At 30.8% G+C, this 17,127-nt stretch overlaps 1 protein-coding gene across 1 annotated transcript in view; it reads right to left on the bottom strand.

Annotated features, from left to right (window-relative positions):
• LOC112694347 (synaptotagmin-7) overlaps window positions 1-17,127 on the bottom strand; it is a 156,337-nt gene that overhangs the window by 39,548 nt on the left and 99,662 nt on the right. Inside the window, exon 4 of the mRNA XM_025569785.1 lies at window positions 13,516-13,647. Within this exon, the coding sequence (XP_025425570.1) occupies window positions 13,516-13,647 (132 nt within the window). The remainder of the gene's footprint in view (window positions 1-13,515; window positions 13,648-17,127) is intronic.

Here is a 17,127-nt window from a genome sequence, read left to right as displayed (position 1 = left end):
GGATATACACTAAAAATACGTTAATATTCAAATACCAAATCGATATATAATATATAAGATGTCAAAAAGTCCGCATGATGTTATGCAGCTAAATCAAAGGAAGTATAATATATTTGTATATACATACGATTACATCTCGCCTGTCATTTTAGGTTAATTATACATCCAGGGTAATAGTTCGAGGATGGACGTCATTATTAATTTTGACATTTCGGAAACCACACAAATTTGAAGCAATATATCCCTTTCGGTTCAAAGGATGTCTTTATAATTTTCCCACCTGTACAGGTTTGACATTTTCTGATGGTGGGCGTGTATATACGCATATAATAATGTACATTAAATAATATTTAAAATTTCACTTATGTCGTTAGGGAGAAACGTTCATCGATGTAAGCGCATTGGAAATATTGTTCGCCCACTGCTGACTTATACGCTTGTAACATAATTTAACCATGTTATTGGTTTTTTTTTTTTTTTTAATTTGATAGTATTTTTTTGATAATCAAAGTGAAGTATAACAAAAAAATCGGTAATGAATCGAAGGTTTTGAAAAAGAGATTTGAATCTTTATTAGTTATCGATTCGTTTATTTTCTTCTTTTACAAAATAGCGACAAACTCCTTACGTACAGAAATACAGCGAGAATCTGTGTCATTTCATGTTATAATAAATTAATAATACCTCGTTCCAAACTAGTCTAATTCAATCGGCAAGGGAATCGCATAGAAGTCAGTGGTTTTTCAATATTTCCACGCGGCACCACTCCAATCGTAATTTTCCATTATTCGTCGTCATAAAGTTGATAACATGTCCCTTGCCGTGATACCTTTCCAGGGCCTTGTTGGATGTCAAATAATGTACATTGTAAGGGTCCTCAGAGAATATATGGACGGACTAAAGAACGTAAGGTTCAGCTGACCGGGGACGATGACGGGGGAAATTAGTTTAGCTCGGAAGAGGTTGATGACCGGTGGAGGAAAACAATCTGAGACATTTCAGATTTATTTCACCGCAGACATATTTGTCAATCAATTTTAAGAAATAAAAATTAGAAAATTTCATCTGAAGAGTTTAAATTCATTGCAAATGGAAATATTTAAGAGGAAAATAAAAAAATAAAAATATAATAACGCACATCAAACGCATGATACAAGACGGCGGATAAATGGGTAAGTAAATGATTTTTAATTTGATCTGTAAACGATAGTGTTCACGCAGGAGTCATGCGAGAGTAGTGGTCTGATTAAACTGCCACTACTGCTGTTGAAAACAACGTCTAGTAACCCACCATTTTTAACCCCTTCACAAAATATTAAACAATTATTTAGGTCAAAAAAAAATGTTTTTATTAATCTATTACGCTGATTAATTATTTGATACATACGTTATACTTGTATTACATTGTTACAAATAAAACGTGTATACGGATGATCGAATAAGCTGTAGTAGTTTGTTTATTTGCTCGCGTGCATCGAACCATGTTTGCGGTCGTTCGAAATTAATGTAGTATATAGAAAAAAATGAAAAATAATTTCAATCGTTACGATCTCAATCAATTCTCTACATCGCATGCAGACATCTAATCGCTTATACTATTACAGCGAATGTATCTTGAATACAGAACCTATATCCTCTTCTCCAACATCGGCCGAATCGATACTATTATAATAATAATAATAATAATATATAAATTATGACTTTGAAATATTGATACTCATTTATCTTATGGGAAACCTGTCCGAAATGAGTTGGTGCTCCCGAGATATTGTGCGTGTAATGGTGAGCAGCTTTTGGCGGTCTTTCCGCTCTATAGAAAAGTTATATCGGAGTACCTTGTCGATGAAAAGAAGAAAAAAATTTATCAAATTTGGAACCCATTTCAAACTTTGACGTCTTGAAAACATCTGAAGTGTTCCTCAAGGACAAACACTTAGTAGGTTTCATTGTCAAGAAGAATTTTCGTGCATAATTGGATACTTTTGATTAAGTTAAAATCATGCACCTTGTCCATTACCGAAGTTTGTTTTTGTACGTAGTACGTATTATTAGATTTCAAACGACAATCGAGAGGTACGAATTTTATTTGAACTTTGATTATTGCACCAATAATTGATTTAAGTACGTTCACGGATATGTCTTGTCGCTTTCACACAGTCGTGTTTAAAATTGATTCGGGACGTGAATAACATTAATATAATAATTTGTAGGAGTAATACATATCGATAGTCATGGATACGTTTGATTATGTTTTTTTTATTCCTTCGAATATCCTACGAATGGAAACCTAAGCAATTGGAGTGAAACAAACTTATTTCCGTTTCTGTTTTTTTCTTTCGCTACATTTCACGTAAGAATAATATGATACAATATTACACATATATGTAACAAGTACAAGTGACAGATGCAGACGGATAATAAACGTGAGTCGAGAAGTAAAAAAAAAATATTACCCAACAGTAGTTTAAATTGAAAAAGTACCTTTATGATACACACGTACGAGTGTACATTAACCAATATGAAGTGCATTATTTTTATCGTAATTAGAACAGAAAAACCATTGATGATGATTTGTATTACGGTCATCTATATGGTAAAGAACAGTCGTAGGTAGGCAGCACATATTTCATGTCTCCATGGGCATACTTTTTTTTCAATTATTGACACACAGATAAATCCATTCGTATTAACGAATGTCGACTGGTTTTTATTATTTGAACGCCCATAACGAGCATATATTGCTGGATTACAATTAATTGATAAAAAAAAAAGCTATTATTTGAGTTGCGTGTGTACTGCACTCAACGAATTTATTAAAAATATCAAAGTGTTGCATTTTTATTTATACATCACTTGTATGACTGACCAAACGCACGCATTTTTCAATTGGCTTATCACCGAGCTGAAACGGAGCTTGAAATGTTTCAATTTGAAATCGCAATTATTCGTGGACAGAAGAACTCCCCTTCGTTTACATTTTTATTTTTATAACGTCACGACCTTTACTTTGTAATGGAGTACACATCCACGAAAACGGCCCTATTCAGGGCCAGCACATAGTAACATTTGGGTATTACGTACGGATAGGCAATACGTATCGCAACACCGAGTCGACCAATCAGAAATAGCTATCACTTTAAAGTCGATCACCGGCCACCTATTCAAATTAAAAATAATTAAAAGACATCTACAGATAGGGGAGATTATTCCCGTCACATATATACCAATCCAACTTTAATAGGATAAATACCAGTCGATCAACATAAGAAACCGTACAAACAGCAAATCGGCCGCCCGGCTAGAATGTGTACTCTTCAGTACGGCAGTCAATATATATATCGGGTCCAATCGAAAATGAACTCAATTCCTTTTTAAACTACCAATATATGAAGAAAGATTAGTGAAGGATTTCCTAAACACGGACAAGCAGCACAGTTAATCATTGGAAAAAACCCGTGAGTAACCCACTTGGCCATCGTCACATATCGTTTGTACGAATCGGCAAATCAAGGAGATTCCAGTGACATCATCGCAAAGGCCCAGTGAGCGTTGATAGTCGACCCCCATACTTATCCCAAACATTGTACAACACCTCAGTCAGTATTATTAATTTACATTGTAGCTAGGGTGGAGTCTTGATCTCATCAGATATACAAAACAGCAGTGACACCCGTGAACACGAGGCAGCGATCTTACAAGAGAGCAGTGCAAAGATCAATTCCAGCGGCAAACGTACTCAAGGACGTTACGACGACCAAACCCGGCGATGTCAAGACTAGTCGACCAAAGACGTAGTTGATGGAATACTGCTGACGAACCTCGACACCAGTCGCATCACCGGTCGACCAGCTGCTTTACACGCGGTTGTCATCCTCCTTTGCCATCGATCCCGCACAGTGTCCTTCGTGGTTACGATATAAATCCCTCTCAATCGATCTACCATTGCGATTGACCATAAGAAAAGTCCTTTTTAAGACTATCAATGTATTCAAGCGTTTGCTGCGAGCCGCCGTTTAATCTGACCGCGACTTAAGACCGTGGAGAGATATTGCGGCTCATTCCAATTTTATACGATCCTAGAATAAGTGTTCCCAATTATTGTATTACAGTCGCGCCTCTACAGGTCCGTCACGGCCCGCTTACTCTAGCCTTCGTGTGGCTTGGATTAAATTAACCCTCCACACATTTATGTAAATAAATTTATGATATTTAAAAATAAAATATACGTGATACCAATAAATTAGCATTACAGATAACTTCTAAATATAGGTTGCTGAATACTGGCGTATCGCATCAACTTTTAAAACGAGCACTGTACCGTTACAAAATTATATGTAAAAATAATAAAACGTTTTCAGCAGCTTGCCGCCATTTTTTTTTGCGCAACACCTTTCCGCTTTAATAATTTGACGATGCATAATAACATAATTCGGTGCGAGGCTATGTATATTATAGCGACGATGCGCGTACAGTAAAAAGTTATATCCTCATTTCTGTCCGAAACCATTTCGTGTGCATGATTAAAAACCAACATTATCTCCGGCACACTATATAATATAAAATATATATAACACTACTCTAAAACGTTCGCGCGACATTTATAAAACCTCGTCCGGTTCGGCTCGTTGTTATCATATTCGTCCGCATAATACATTACTATATCGCACTCGTCCTGTGAACGCATTTATATCCATTTAACGGTTGCGAGAGCCGACACAACCCCGCGAACCCACATCACTTATCCTACACCAGTGACCAGTGACGATCAATATACGGCTGATCTACAGCTATATTACCAGTTTTAGAAAAAAAAAAATGAAAAATAAAAAAAAACTAATTCATCCAAAATCGTAACACGTGTAAAATAAAATGTAAATTAATGTTTCAAACCATTGTTTTCGTTCTGTTTTTTTCACTTATCGAGACTTAGTTAAAAATTAAATTCATTCGATTAATAATAATTAAAAAAATTAAAAATTAAAAAACCAAATATTCAATAAAATGAGTTTTGCGTTCTAACTTGGCAAATCAAGAAAATAATTTTTTCTCGTGGATCTCGGTATACATAGATTTTTCACCGCTCTTCCGCATGGTAATTTAGTACCTATTGTGTTTTGCATTCGATACGCGCTCTCCAAACGTATGGAATACTTAATACACCGATGGTCCGAGGCTTTGAATTCGATGATTTTTCATCTGGTTAAACGATAAAAATAAAACAGCGCACACACGCGCGTTGTTCGTAATACGAGTATAATATTGTTGAAAACGACGGTAAAGCGAATGTTTAAAAATCATAAGCTGGCGTTATTTGTATTTGCACCGCAGTACGAGAAACACTGTGGAATATAGTAACTGCGAATATATTTATAGGTATTCGTACTTTTTGACGAGTTTGTTACAGCTCTCCAAAGTGTATCATGTCTTAAACATGTTTCGCATGTGTGAAAGTTTTTAAAATTAACGGATTCACGGTATATGCATATATTACGTTATATTTGCGCCAAGGCGCGTTCGTTCCACAATAATTATTATAATAATAATTTACAGTTATGCAAAGATAAATCACTACACTAACGTGTACTACTCGCCATGCTGTCGCGTGTCATTATACTTAATTTGGTTTTCGAACAAAACAAGCAAACTGCGTTTGGGAGGGGGGTCATTGGTTCGAGATGATTTTGGGGAGAGAATTTTCGTACAAATTTTCATTTTCCCGATAAACAGTGTTATTACAATCATATAGAGTCTATACTATAGTCTATAACAAGTCTTAAATAATTTTTGTTTTACATACAAAGATGGATTTGCCATGTACGATTTCTTCGATGTCATATTGTATGGTATTCATCGTACCATCTTAAAAATTCCTATTGAGGTTAATGTATTCAAATTCAAAATGAATGCTCCGATAGTAAAATACGTTAATTAATTAACATTCAACTGTATTTACACAAAATATAATAATAGTAAAAATAATAACTGTCCCTATGATATTATCGCTGAACAATATAGACATTAAAGAGTAATAAAATTAACAATTGATAATCATTAAGTATACATGAAATGCGTTCAAATCTCAAAGAGATTATCATTGTTATGTTTTTTTATATTTGAATAAAACATAAAGTGGTAGAATTCGTATGTATTTATTTATCTTTATCGTTTATAAATTCATTGTATTTTAAATATAATGCTATAACTGTGCGCTCGTTCTATATATTGTAATGGCATACGAATAATCGAACTTGAAATCGTTTCATTCGCTTAATATTCCTTAGTATGTTTAATAGATCAAGATGAGGTAAAATACATATATTAAATACATCACTGTTGGAAAAAAATATGAGTTTTTCACAAACATTTTAACGGAGTATTATTTACAACACATGGCCGATGTTTTTTGAAAAGTAAGTTTCTATAACAGAATCGAATCATTTACTAATTGTACATAATTGAAATAAGCAAACGCAAACGCAAAAAAAAAAAACTACAAACGTATGGCTGTCGAATTTAATGGCTGGCGTTTTCCTCTTGTTTGCTTAATATTACAATGTTGAAAAATTATTACGTTGAAGTTATGACTCTATGCGGATCTTGATAAAGTATGGCCTTAGGAGGCTATTAAAAAAAATAAAATAAAATAAGCAATAAAAAAGAGAATTTATGTTGAACGCTTATTAATCATTGGTCGAATATGGCACGGGCAATAATTATTATTGTACATTAACATTTCAAATAAATGTATATCGAATGGTAAGCCATGCGAAATCAATTCCGAAGACAAACAAAAACTCGGAATCGCTGCGAGAATTTAATTAATTTCATTTTAATTTAAAACGTGAAAGTTTTTTGTATATATTATAGTAAAAGTAACAAGTAAGTCAACAATTATAAAGAACTCCGAATACTACAAAAAAATGTTATTATCTCAGTATCTAATGTAAACGCGATCGATCGTTTACTCTTTACAAAAGTCTGAATACAGACCATACATTTACGAATACATCATATCTCGGCGCTTTGTACATCAAATTAACGTTTTCGTAAAATGTCACATGTTCAGATTAATGCAAAGTCAACATTTAAAATATTTAGTGTTGTTTTTATTGTTGTTGTTGCTGTGTTAAAAATAATTTTGGAATTATTTTGAATATTTGTAATAATTTTCGAACGGTTAGTTGCGCTACACTATCAAAGTTGGTACTGTATGCATACATAAAATACATGATAATATTAATGAACTGTATAAATCATTAAAAATATATATTATAATAATATTATATGATATTTGTTATTTGTAAATTATTTATAATAACGTTTCAAAAGCGCGTATTAATTGGGTCCCAAATGACCTTTTCTCGGTAATTTGGTCTCCCCGCTCAAAAAAAGAAAGTAATATGTAAGTCAAGTTTCAAAAAAAAAAAAAAAATGGTAATCGGTAAACTGAGTTCCAGCAAAAAAAAAAAAAAAAATATATGTATAATATACTGTGTTATTTATTAAATTTAAATCTATCTAATAATATTTATTATTATGAATGTTTTTTAAATTGTTATATTCTTCGTATAATTAATATGATATGGATTTAACAAACTCAAATCGGGTTATCGTATTATTAGAATATTTTGTTATTTGCGTTTTTAAATATTGATCTTTATGGAGCGTACTATTATTTTGTCTTTAAATACGGAACTGTAAATTCAGACGAAATATTTGAAAGAAATGTTATGAGTTTTTAGTTTTTAGTAGCACACTAAATAAATAATATAAATATTTAACACTAAATATTTTAATATACTACGGTAGGTACCTGGTAACTAACTTACATACAGTATTTATTTTCCCTGGATTAAATTTACCGCTTTTAAAATTATCGCGGATCCAATTTACCTTGACGCTTCAAAAGAAAGGTTAAAAAAAAAATATATATTATTTTACTAACGGAAGATTTATCTAAAACTATCTAATCTGAATCATGTTTAACTCATAAAAGAAATTTTTTGTCCTTGAAAATGAATATTTTATGAGAAAATTCTGAAAAAAACCTATCATCAATAATTAGGTAAATACACTATTTAAATTCGTTCAATAAAAGCTAATCACGTGTGTATCATGTTGGTTTCACTAGTAATTTAAGGGAATTTTACAATATTATATCATTTGATTGTTATAGATGACTTAATAGCTGTTAATTAAATGTGCAATTAAAATAATAGTTCGGATATACATATCCGTTATTTGATATAAATCTGTTGAAATATTAACGTGTATACGTAAAATTTAAAAATATAATAATATTCTGTTTTTCTTCTGAATTGTCATCAGTTATACATTTTCGGTTAACATCCAAGTCACAAACCGTTATCCAAAGTTAACGACTATACATCGTTAAAAATAAGTTTGAGTTTTTATTGAAATTAAAACCTTGCACAGATGATGACAATATTATTTTTTTCTCATTTCATTTGGATCACTTTAATAAACAAACCATAATCATAATGGGGTTCCCAAGAAAATAATATTTCCTTCAAGTATTTTCTTTTATAAACTAAAAAATATAAAAATTAAATAATGAATGGTTCATACCTACTGGTTTTGTTTGGAACGAAGAAATACGTTAAAAAAATTAAATTTTACATTGTACCAAAATAAATCACGATTACTTCCGTGTTTTTTTTTTCGATGAAACCATTTTTGGTATCATTTAATTTTTGTAGATTTTTTTTTTTTTTTGTTTTCTGTTGTGAAGTTATTTTTCGAAGCTAATTATATATTAAATTAACAAAAAACAATCAATATTAAGTACCATTTAGATCGACTGAAAAATAAGTGTAGTCGATATGTTAGGGTGCTAAGGGGGTTTTCAACATCATTAGTAATTAATTATTATTTGGACATAAACACAGAAACTACATAACTCGATTCCGTGCCGTTATCAAACGCTTAAAATGAGGGAAAAATTACAAAATTGCGTAATCACTTTCAAGATTTTGTGAATAATATTTTATCGTAGAAATAAAAGTGTTATGACAATAAACAATAACTTTGGAATTTTTTTTAAAAAACACACCAATTACCTACGAAGCAGGTTTTTTTTAGAAATGTTGATCCCTATCCATATATGTTTTATAGATGTTTACGGTATGGTCCACCTATTTAAATAGAGTAAGTAGAGTTTTAAGACAATTTTTCATATTTTACGTTGGCATTATGCATTAGTATATTCTACAAAAATAGGTTTATTTTTGAACATTTTATTCGTTGCATAGAACCATCATATTCGTAGTACCGAGAAAAAAATATTTTGTTTAACATAGAATTACGTTAAATGGAAGTTTGTTATAACTTTTATTGTTTCGTATTCGCGACACGCATCGCGTTTTATATTTTTAAAGATAAGCGTATTATTTTATTTGCGCTATTCTTCGGAATTATATCAGTACGAATACCCACGTAGTACACAGCATCGTGCTGCAGTAAACGTCGACTTTAATTTAAATTTACCAAAACGTGGAACCGTCCGCAATATAAATGTTGACGTTACTTCTATTACAATATATATTGAAACGTTGTGCCGGAGTTACCGAAACCCGGATCTTTATTAAATGTACACGAAATAAATATCAAGTTATTTATTTGACATTAAATAAAAGTAATACAATTAATTTAATAAAATTATTTCGGGCCGCGCGGCTGCGGCGGTTGGTATCGGACCTGAGCAGGTGCGATAGAGAATTGGATACACGGTCGACAGCAGACTTAAGCAAGCGAGCGATACGTCCGTGATCACTTTACCAGTGGACACTTGTGTAAGCGCACCGGAAATGTTTGTACGGATATTGGCCCTGAAAAGGGTCGTTTTTTAGTCGGGGATGAGGACATTTTCACAACTTTTCTGCAGGACAACTTCTGGCACTACAATACTGGCCACTTTGTGTAACGAACAGTTTTATGACGTTGAATTTTTGAAATTTATTATTTTTATTTTTAAACTAAGAATATTTGTGAAATACCTGTATTAAAGTCTTCATTATTAAATCACATTTCATTACATACACCATCATTATACAGTATAGTATATCTCGTTCATCCAGTCACTGAAAAGTTATCGCCTCGATGATGTGCTGTGATCAATGTGTTGTCATATTAATATTTAAGCGTTTGTGAGTTTGTGATGGTAATAACGAACGTATTTTTGTTCTAAATGTTAATTTTTAAGATGTATGTATTAAATTAATGTAAAAAAAAAAAAAAAAAATATTTTTATTTAATTTGATTTATCATTATAGTTTATTAAAATCAAATTTTCCCTCTGAATAGCGGACAAAATCTTAGAGACCGACACAAAGTAGGATGAGATGAATTCTAGAACATTAAAATTATTATTTTAGTGAGTTAATTTTTATTTATAAAATATAATTTTTAGAGTAAATCGACTTTACAAACTTAAACTATTATAATTTGTATTACATTTTATTATTATTATTATTATTATTATATTGTAATATATTTATGAATTGCCGTTTATTTAATTTATTTTCCAAAATAAATCTTAGCGCTTCCTCTGCCAAACTACCAAAAGCACGAAGCTATTTTTTTATTATCAAAAGACTTTTTTATTTGAATTGCCCTCTGTATAATGGATGTGACTATTTTTCATATATATACAAGCGCTCTTTTTAAATTTTTATATAAATTTGAATTTTGCAGCACGTTTCATTTCTGGTGAAGTGTAATACATTTCTAAAGCCGTAGATTTACGTTGTTTACTTCGAGTGGAATTTTTTTTTCATTGGCCTTCCTACATTATTATAGCCTCTATATAAGTATTTGACTAAGTATGTGCCTCCATATGTCGCTTTTAAAATATCGAAGATAATTTCCCTTATTTTTAATGTGCAGTACATTAGTTATAGGAATAATTTTTTTTCTTACACTTTTAAATAATGCCATGCATGAATATTAACTATTCTATTCTTGGAGAACTTTAATGTATAACAGAAAACAATTACATTAAATTAGATCGGACAGGATCGGATCATGAAAAATATAAAAATAAAATCTCAACATCCTATGCTAGAATATTAATTCCATATTTTGAAGTTAATTTGCGTTAAAAATTAAAATACATTAAACTAAATTATTATTTCCGATTGTTGTAATAATATGTAAAGTTTAACTTCTTAAATGATTTATTAAGAAAACAGCATTATTCATTCTTTTGGCAAATATTTGTATATTTTTTTTTAAAATTATTTTGTAATATATAACAGAAGTTGAACTCCTATGGTATTTTAAAAGATATAATTTTTCAATTTTCTCACAGTTTTTCCAACTACAAATAAATAATGTTTTGGACAATTTTCAACCATAATTATTTATTCGATTAAAGCTATCGTGAGGTCATTTATAACAAAAAAGTCTTTTTAGATTATATCACGTGTTCAGTTTAATAATGACATTTTACAATTCACCTTTATGAGTACACTGTTTATATTATATGCTTGAATCCGACATTTATTTATATATTGTAGCGACCATCTTTGTAATCTCTTTCAGTAGTTGTTTACAGCACTGCTGTTTTTATTTCTATTTGTTCACGCAACTGATAGTTAACTATTCTATTAAAGTATAATATATTTTTTAGTTGATTCGAGCAAAAATAAAAATTAGCAAAAAAATGTTTGCCAAGCATTTAAAAAATTGTGTTCATTTAAAATGCCATAGAGTTAATTCTTTGATCTTGATTTTCAGCACAGCATATACCTATATTTATATTGTAATATTTTCTGATCTTTGATGTATTCTTAATTCCGAGCACGGAGAATAGATTTTTTTCTTTATTAAAAGCACTATTGGGTCTCCTTTTATGACCGTAACGAATTGGCTGTTGTAAACATTTTGTGCATTAAGAAAATAGTTTCTTGGGATTCTTCAGTATTTTCGAGTGAATTTGAACGAATAAAAGAAAAAAAAAACGATAAACTACCTACACCAAGTGTACATTTACACATTAATAAACATCCATTTTAAACGAAAACAATGTAAAGCCTCTACGGAATCTTACTTTTCTTCGTAGTACAGAAAACATTGTGGTAAGTAGGTACCAGAGGATGTGCTTGGATTTTTCATCTGTTTGTCAACGAATATCGACTCTTAAAAAATCAGGATAATTTGATCTGAAATCCACTCTAACACAATGGATACACGCGGTTTAACAAAATCATAGGAGACTTCGCACCGTCCCTCCCCTATGTGTATGTAGATTTGATTTTAGATTTTTATATCTGTCACGCAGTTTTCTCGAAACATTCCAGTAATGGTTCATACAAATGTATGTATGCATGTACGTAACGTATGTATGCGAAAATACATATGCGAGCGGCGGGTACGTACATTCGTGAAAAAAATGTATAAGTATTACATAAATTACTCCTGCGCAAAGCTTAAACCCGAGTAAAGCTTTTTAGTGCAATTACACAGGTCTTTCGACCATATTATTATTATTATTTTATTTGTGTTTATGTAATGCCGACGCAACTTAGCAGCAGACCATGTAGCGCTCTGTGCCCAACGTGTTCTTGAGTGTACGGATACACTTTTTTCCGCATCATACCGATTTATATAAAAAAAGCGTAGCTTACATTTATAACGATGGCCTTATATGTAATATAAGTACAAAAGCCTATTTGCATAATCGTTTTATACGTTGATAGCATTAAATCACTCGTAGAAGTGGTTCAAATAAAAAGAGGGTTACAAACCGCTATACTGTCCCCAGATATAAAACAAACAAAACGTTTCTGCATCTTCCCCGTGAACGCGCTTCAATTCACGGCGTTACTGGGTTAACCGTCTTTTTTATATCAGTCCACGACGACAACGTAAAAATCATTTAAGATAACCGTATGAATATTAATTTTTTATAGCAAAATAAAAAACATTATTATTTTTCTTATTTTTCTTAACTGTAACAATAAACTCTGTGATTTATATTTTAATTATAATACTGATTAATATTAGTATACTTGTTTCTGGAAAAAAAAAATTTAAAAAAATATAGACTCCATTGAACCAATTTCTTGGAGTAGCTCTAAAATTATGCGGGTTCGTATGTAACCGGTGGTCTCTATAATGATATCGGAATACTAACTCGGTTAAATTTAAACCCCATTGGATAGTTGTAAAATTGAAAATAAAATCAAGAAACTGCAGACCGAAAGCTTTCAAAATATGTTTTTTTAACTCCACACTCATCATTATCATTTGAGTCTGAATAGTATCCACTCACTCATCATCACGTTTTATCTCCCTTAACTGTTTTTATATTTATTTATTTTAACTTACACAACGTAAACTACGGAAAATAACTAATTAAAAATTAAACCAACTTTTAACTTGTAAGTTTAAAACTATTGTAAAGACAAATGTTTGTTGAAATAATTTATTCAATAAATAACAAAAAAAAAAAAAATAATAATTAAAACTGTTAAATTATGCTCTAATACTTACCGCGATTATGCGCAGGATCAATGTGTTTTGCTGATAGTCGTATTCAAGGCCAAAATTGATCTGGCCCACCTTCTCAGACGGCACAGCCGGTGGTTCCTTGTTCAACTCGGTCAATGATTGACAACGATCGTGCTAGAATCATTGAGCAACAGAAAAAATGACTATTATTATTCGCTTGGTCAATCGTATACGTACTCGGTGATTTAGAACTTTTTGAAAAATTATTCAAAACATTTTCATTATAAACAAAAAATAATATTGATTTCAACGATTTCCGAATCATTTTTTGTATACGCATTTGAATATGATTATTATAGGTATACTGCAATAATAAGTGGGTACTCAAAAACGTTCAAACAAACGCTCGTACATATACGACTTATTGTTATTTCACAAATGCTGTTGTTAATCCTCGGATTTCATATATTGTGTGTATGTATGGGTGAATGTGTGAGTGTGAGTGTGTAAGAAAGAGAGTCGAGAGGAATCATCGAATAATTGGAGCACAGTATAATATAGGTAAATAAGTTTTGAATCGATTGCGTATATGAAGCGATGTATTAATAATATGCCGTAATAATGAACTTATGTTAATCGGGTTTGTATTCAAAGTGGCATGAAAAATAACAGATTTTTATAACATCACTCAAATATTTAAAATGTATATACGGGTTTTTGTTTTTTTTTAATCTATTGTTTTACTTTTTTTTTTTTTTTATACTTTTAATCGTATTTTGATAAATATAAAAATATGTGATACAGAAATTAAAGAAAAAGGTAAATTAATTTTATAATAATTAATTACATCTCTAAAAAATATGTATCAAAATAAAAAAAAAAGTAATATAACAATTTTACCGTGTGGATGATATTACATCTCATTTACGGTGTTTGAAAATTTTAGGTTTTTAAACCGAAATATAATCGGAGAATTATTTTTTTTTTTGTTTACTATCTAGTTATAATATCATATCATACCATATCATTCAAATTCTACCAATATTTTATAGTATGCATATGATATTCTTGTAATCACATAGTATATTATTATAAAGCAATATACTATTATACAATAAAAGGTAGACCAACCGAAAAACGGTACTAGGGATCCGAAATAATGAAGATAATTTACAATATTATTTTGAAAATACAAATATTTTTCGATTAATTTATTGTTTATTCGTGATTCGTTTTGGTACATTAGTGAAATGTAAAAAAAATATCCGCGTTTCCCTTTTTTTCTTCTTTGTTTTTTGATTTAAGTGTTTGAAATAAAAAAAAAAAAACATTTCACATCGCGTTCACGTGCACATGCATAATATAATACATCAACGAGTCAGTCAAGTCCTATAGTCTTACATAATGAACACGGTGTAAATATTTGTGTTTTTAGCAACAATCTCTCGGATTCCGTGTCAACATTCATAATTCAACAATTTTCTTTCGGTAACTAATGCACAACATCTCACTCCACGACGGCTTTTCACATTTGAATTACAAACACGGTTTCCGCGTACCGAACGCGCGACCCCGTAATTGTCGCGTGTCTAAAGTTTTAGTTACGAAAGCACAACGAAAACGTCGTTCCTTAATAACAGCAGAATCGTTTGTTAAACCGTTTCGATTCGTACGGAAACATAATTTTATTTTGTAGCCCATTGAAAAACGTCGAACGAATTACGATGAAGTTCGGTGACGTAAAGCGTATACTACTTTTATGCGGTTTTTGTGTACGGAAATATTTGCGGGGAAGGAAAAAAAATCCTTCCTTCTCGCGTGCACAATGTTTTTGTAGCGATAAAAATTATGCCCGACCGTAAAGCAAGAACAATGTAACGTTAACGAGGTCAGGAACATGGTGGTACATTCGTGTGCAGCACACGACAATGTATGTGTATATAGAAACGCATAAAGTGTATCCGTGCGGCACGACAAACATTTAAAACATTGCGCGCGGTGAGCTTTTGCGGATTTGTGCGTGAACAAAACAAAACGTTAATAACAATTTCTACGTGTGCAGTACAAAATGTCAAAAAAATAATGGTGCCCATTTTGCTTGTTCTATGTACGTATCACCTAAATGTAAATTTATGGTCTCGACGTTGATGACGTACCTCACCGTTACCCAACAAATACTGACAAACTACGATATTAACGTCCAAACACCCTGGGATCGTGTTGTACGTTTATTTACGTAGGTAAATATGGAATAAAATAATATTTATATGCATTCGTATTGTAAGGGTTTAAGTTAAATACCAAACAAGCGTTTAATTGCACACCACGATGAGAAAACCGAAATCATTCGTTTTGAACGCTGTAATTATGTATTTTGTGTTCGTGGTATATTTACCTAAATTGCTTTCTACGCGCGTCCAGTTCTGTCTGAAGTCGATTCGAGTTTGGACGAAAAAAATATAAGAAAGTCGTCGAAAAGCCGAGAGCGATTTTTGAGTACCTTTTTACATAAGTAGAAACAACACACTGTAGGCTAGTCATGAATAAATTATTGGCTACTTGCCCGCTTCGAGCAGTTGGGAATCGACGTGAGGGCTATCATGACGTATAAGTTTCTAACCCCTTCGTAAACGTTTCCAGAGAAGAAAATCGTGAGAAACAAGTGAAAAAAAAGAAGAGGGATAAGAATATAAATGATCCACCGTATGGTTAACTATAAATGTTTAGTATTGCATAGGATGGCCGTATTTAAATAAAATGAAATTTTTTTTTTCTAGTACCCACCAAGGAACTGAATCAGGGTAATTAAGTAATACTAAGAAGATATCAAAACAAATAAATATTTTATTTATAATAAAATTATTTGAGACGAATAAAACAGTAAATATTAAATTTTCTCAAAAAAAATGTACTGCTCTGTGACAATAAGTAGAACAGTGTTTCATTATTTGACGTCGTATTTATGGAACAATATAAAAATGTATAAATTATATATATATATATATATGAATTGACATAGAATCATACTCTATACATTTGTTTTATATGTTGGCAGATATATAATCTACTCAATAATAAAAGTAAGTTTGATATATATCATGTATATTAGACATTACGGTATAAAATTGTAAAATCAGGATAAAACAAGTCATGTGGATAGTTTGTCATGACCAAAAATAACAATGCTGAAATAAATGGCGATATTATATAATATCTTCCATACGGTCACTACAGTTTGCTATTAAATCGAAATACATTTGAATTTAAAACCGTAAAAGTTTTATGCATTGTGTATATTTATATAACGTTGAATGAGTATTATATGCTATGTTTCGGTTCACCTAATACAATATTTTTGAATCGAAGAGTTTTTCTATTGCGAAATAATTTAATAAATTTAATAAATCAAAATAAAACAAGCATTTTTTCAAATAAATTTAACATTGTTCTTCAATTTTTTTCACAAAAAATATCTCATTGAGAATAAAAATAATAATAATAATAAATCAACATATTTAGTGATGAAGTAGTATATCAATTCGGAGCCAATACAATGATAATAAATAGTTTTGTATTCAACATAAAAATGAGTACAGTAAATCACCGAATGTAGTAAACGAATGCTTATGGGAAAATAAAAAAATACGAAAAAAA

The sequence above is a fragment of the Sipha flava genome, unplaced genomic scaffold, assembly GCF_003268045.1.
Source record: "Sipha flava isolate LNK unplaced genomic scaffold, YSA_version1 127_pilon_pilon, whole genome shotgun sequence".
Lineage (NCBI taxonomy): Eukaryota > Metazoa > Arthropoda > Insecta > Hemiptera > Aphididae > Sipha > Sipha flava.
The sequence above is the reverse complement of the archived record's forward strand: the minus strand, read 5'-3'. Positions and strand labels throughout refer to the sequence as shown.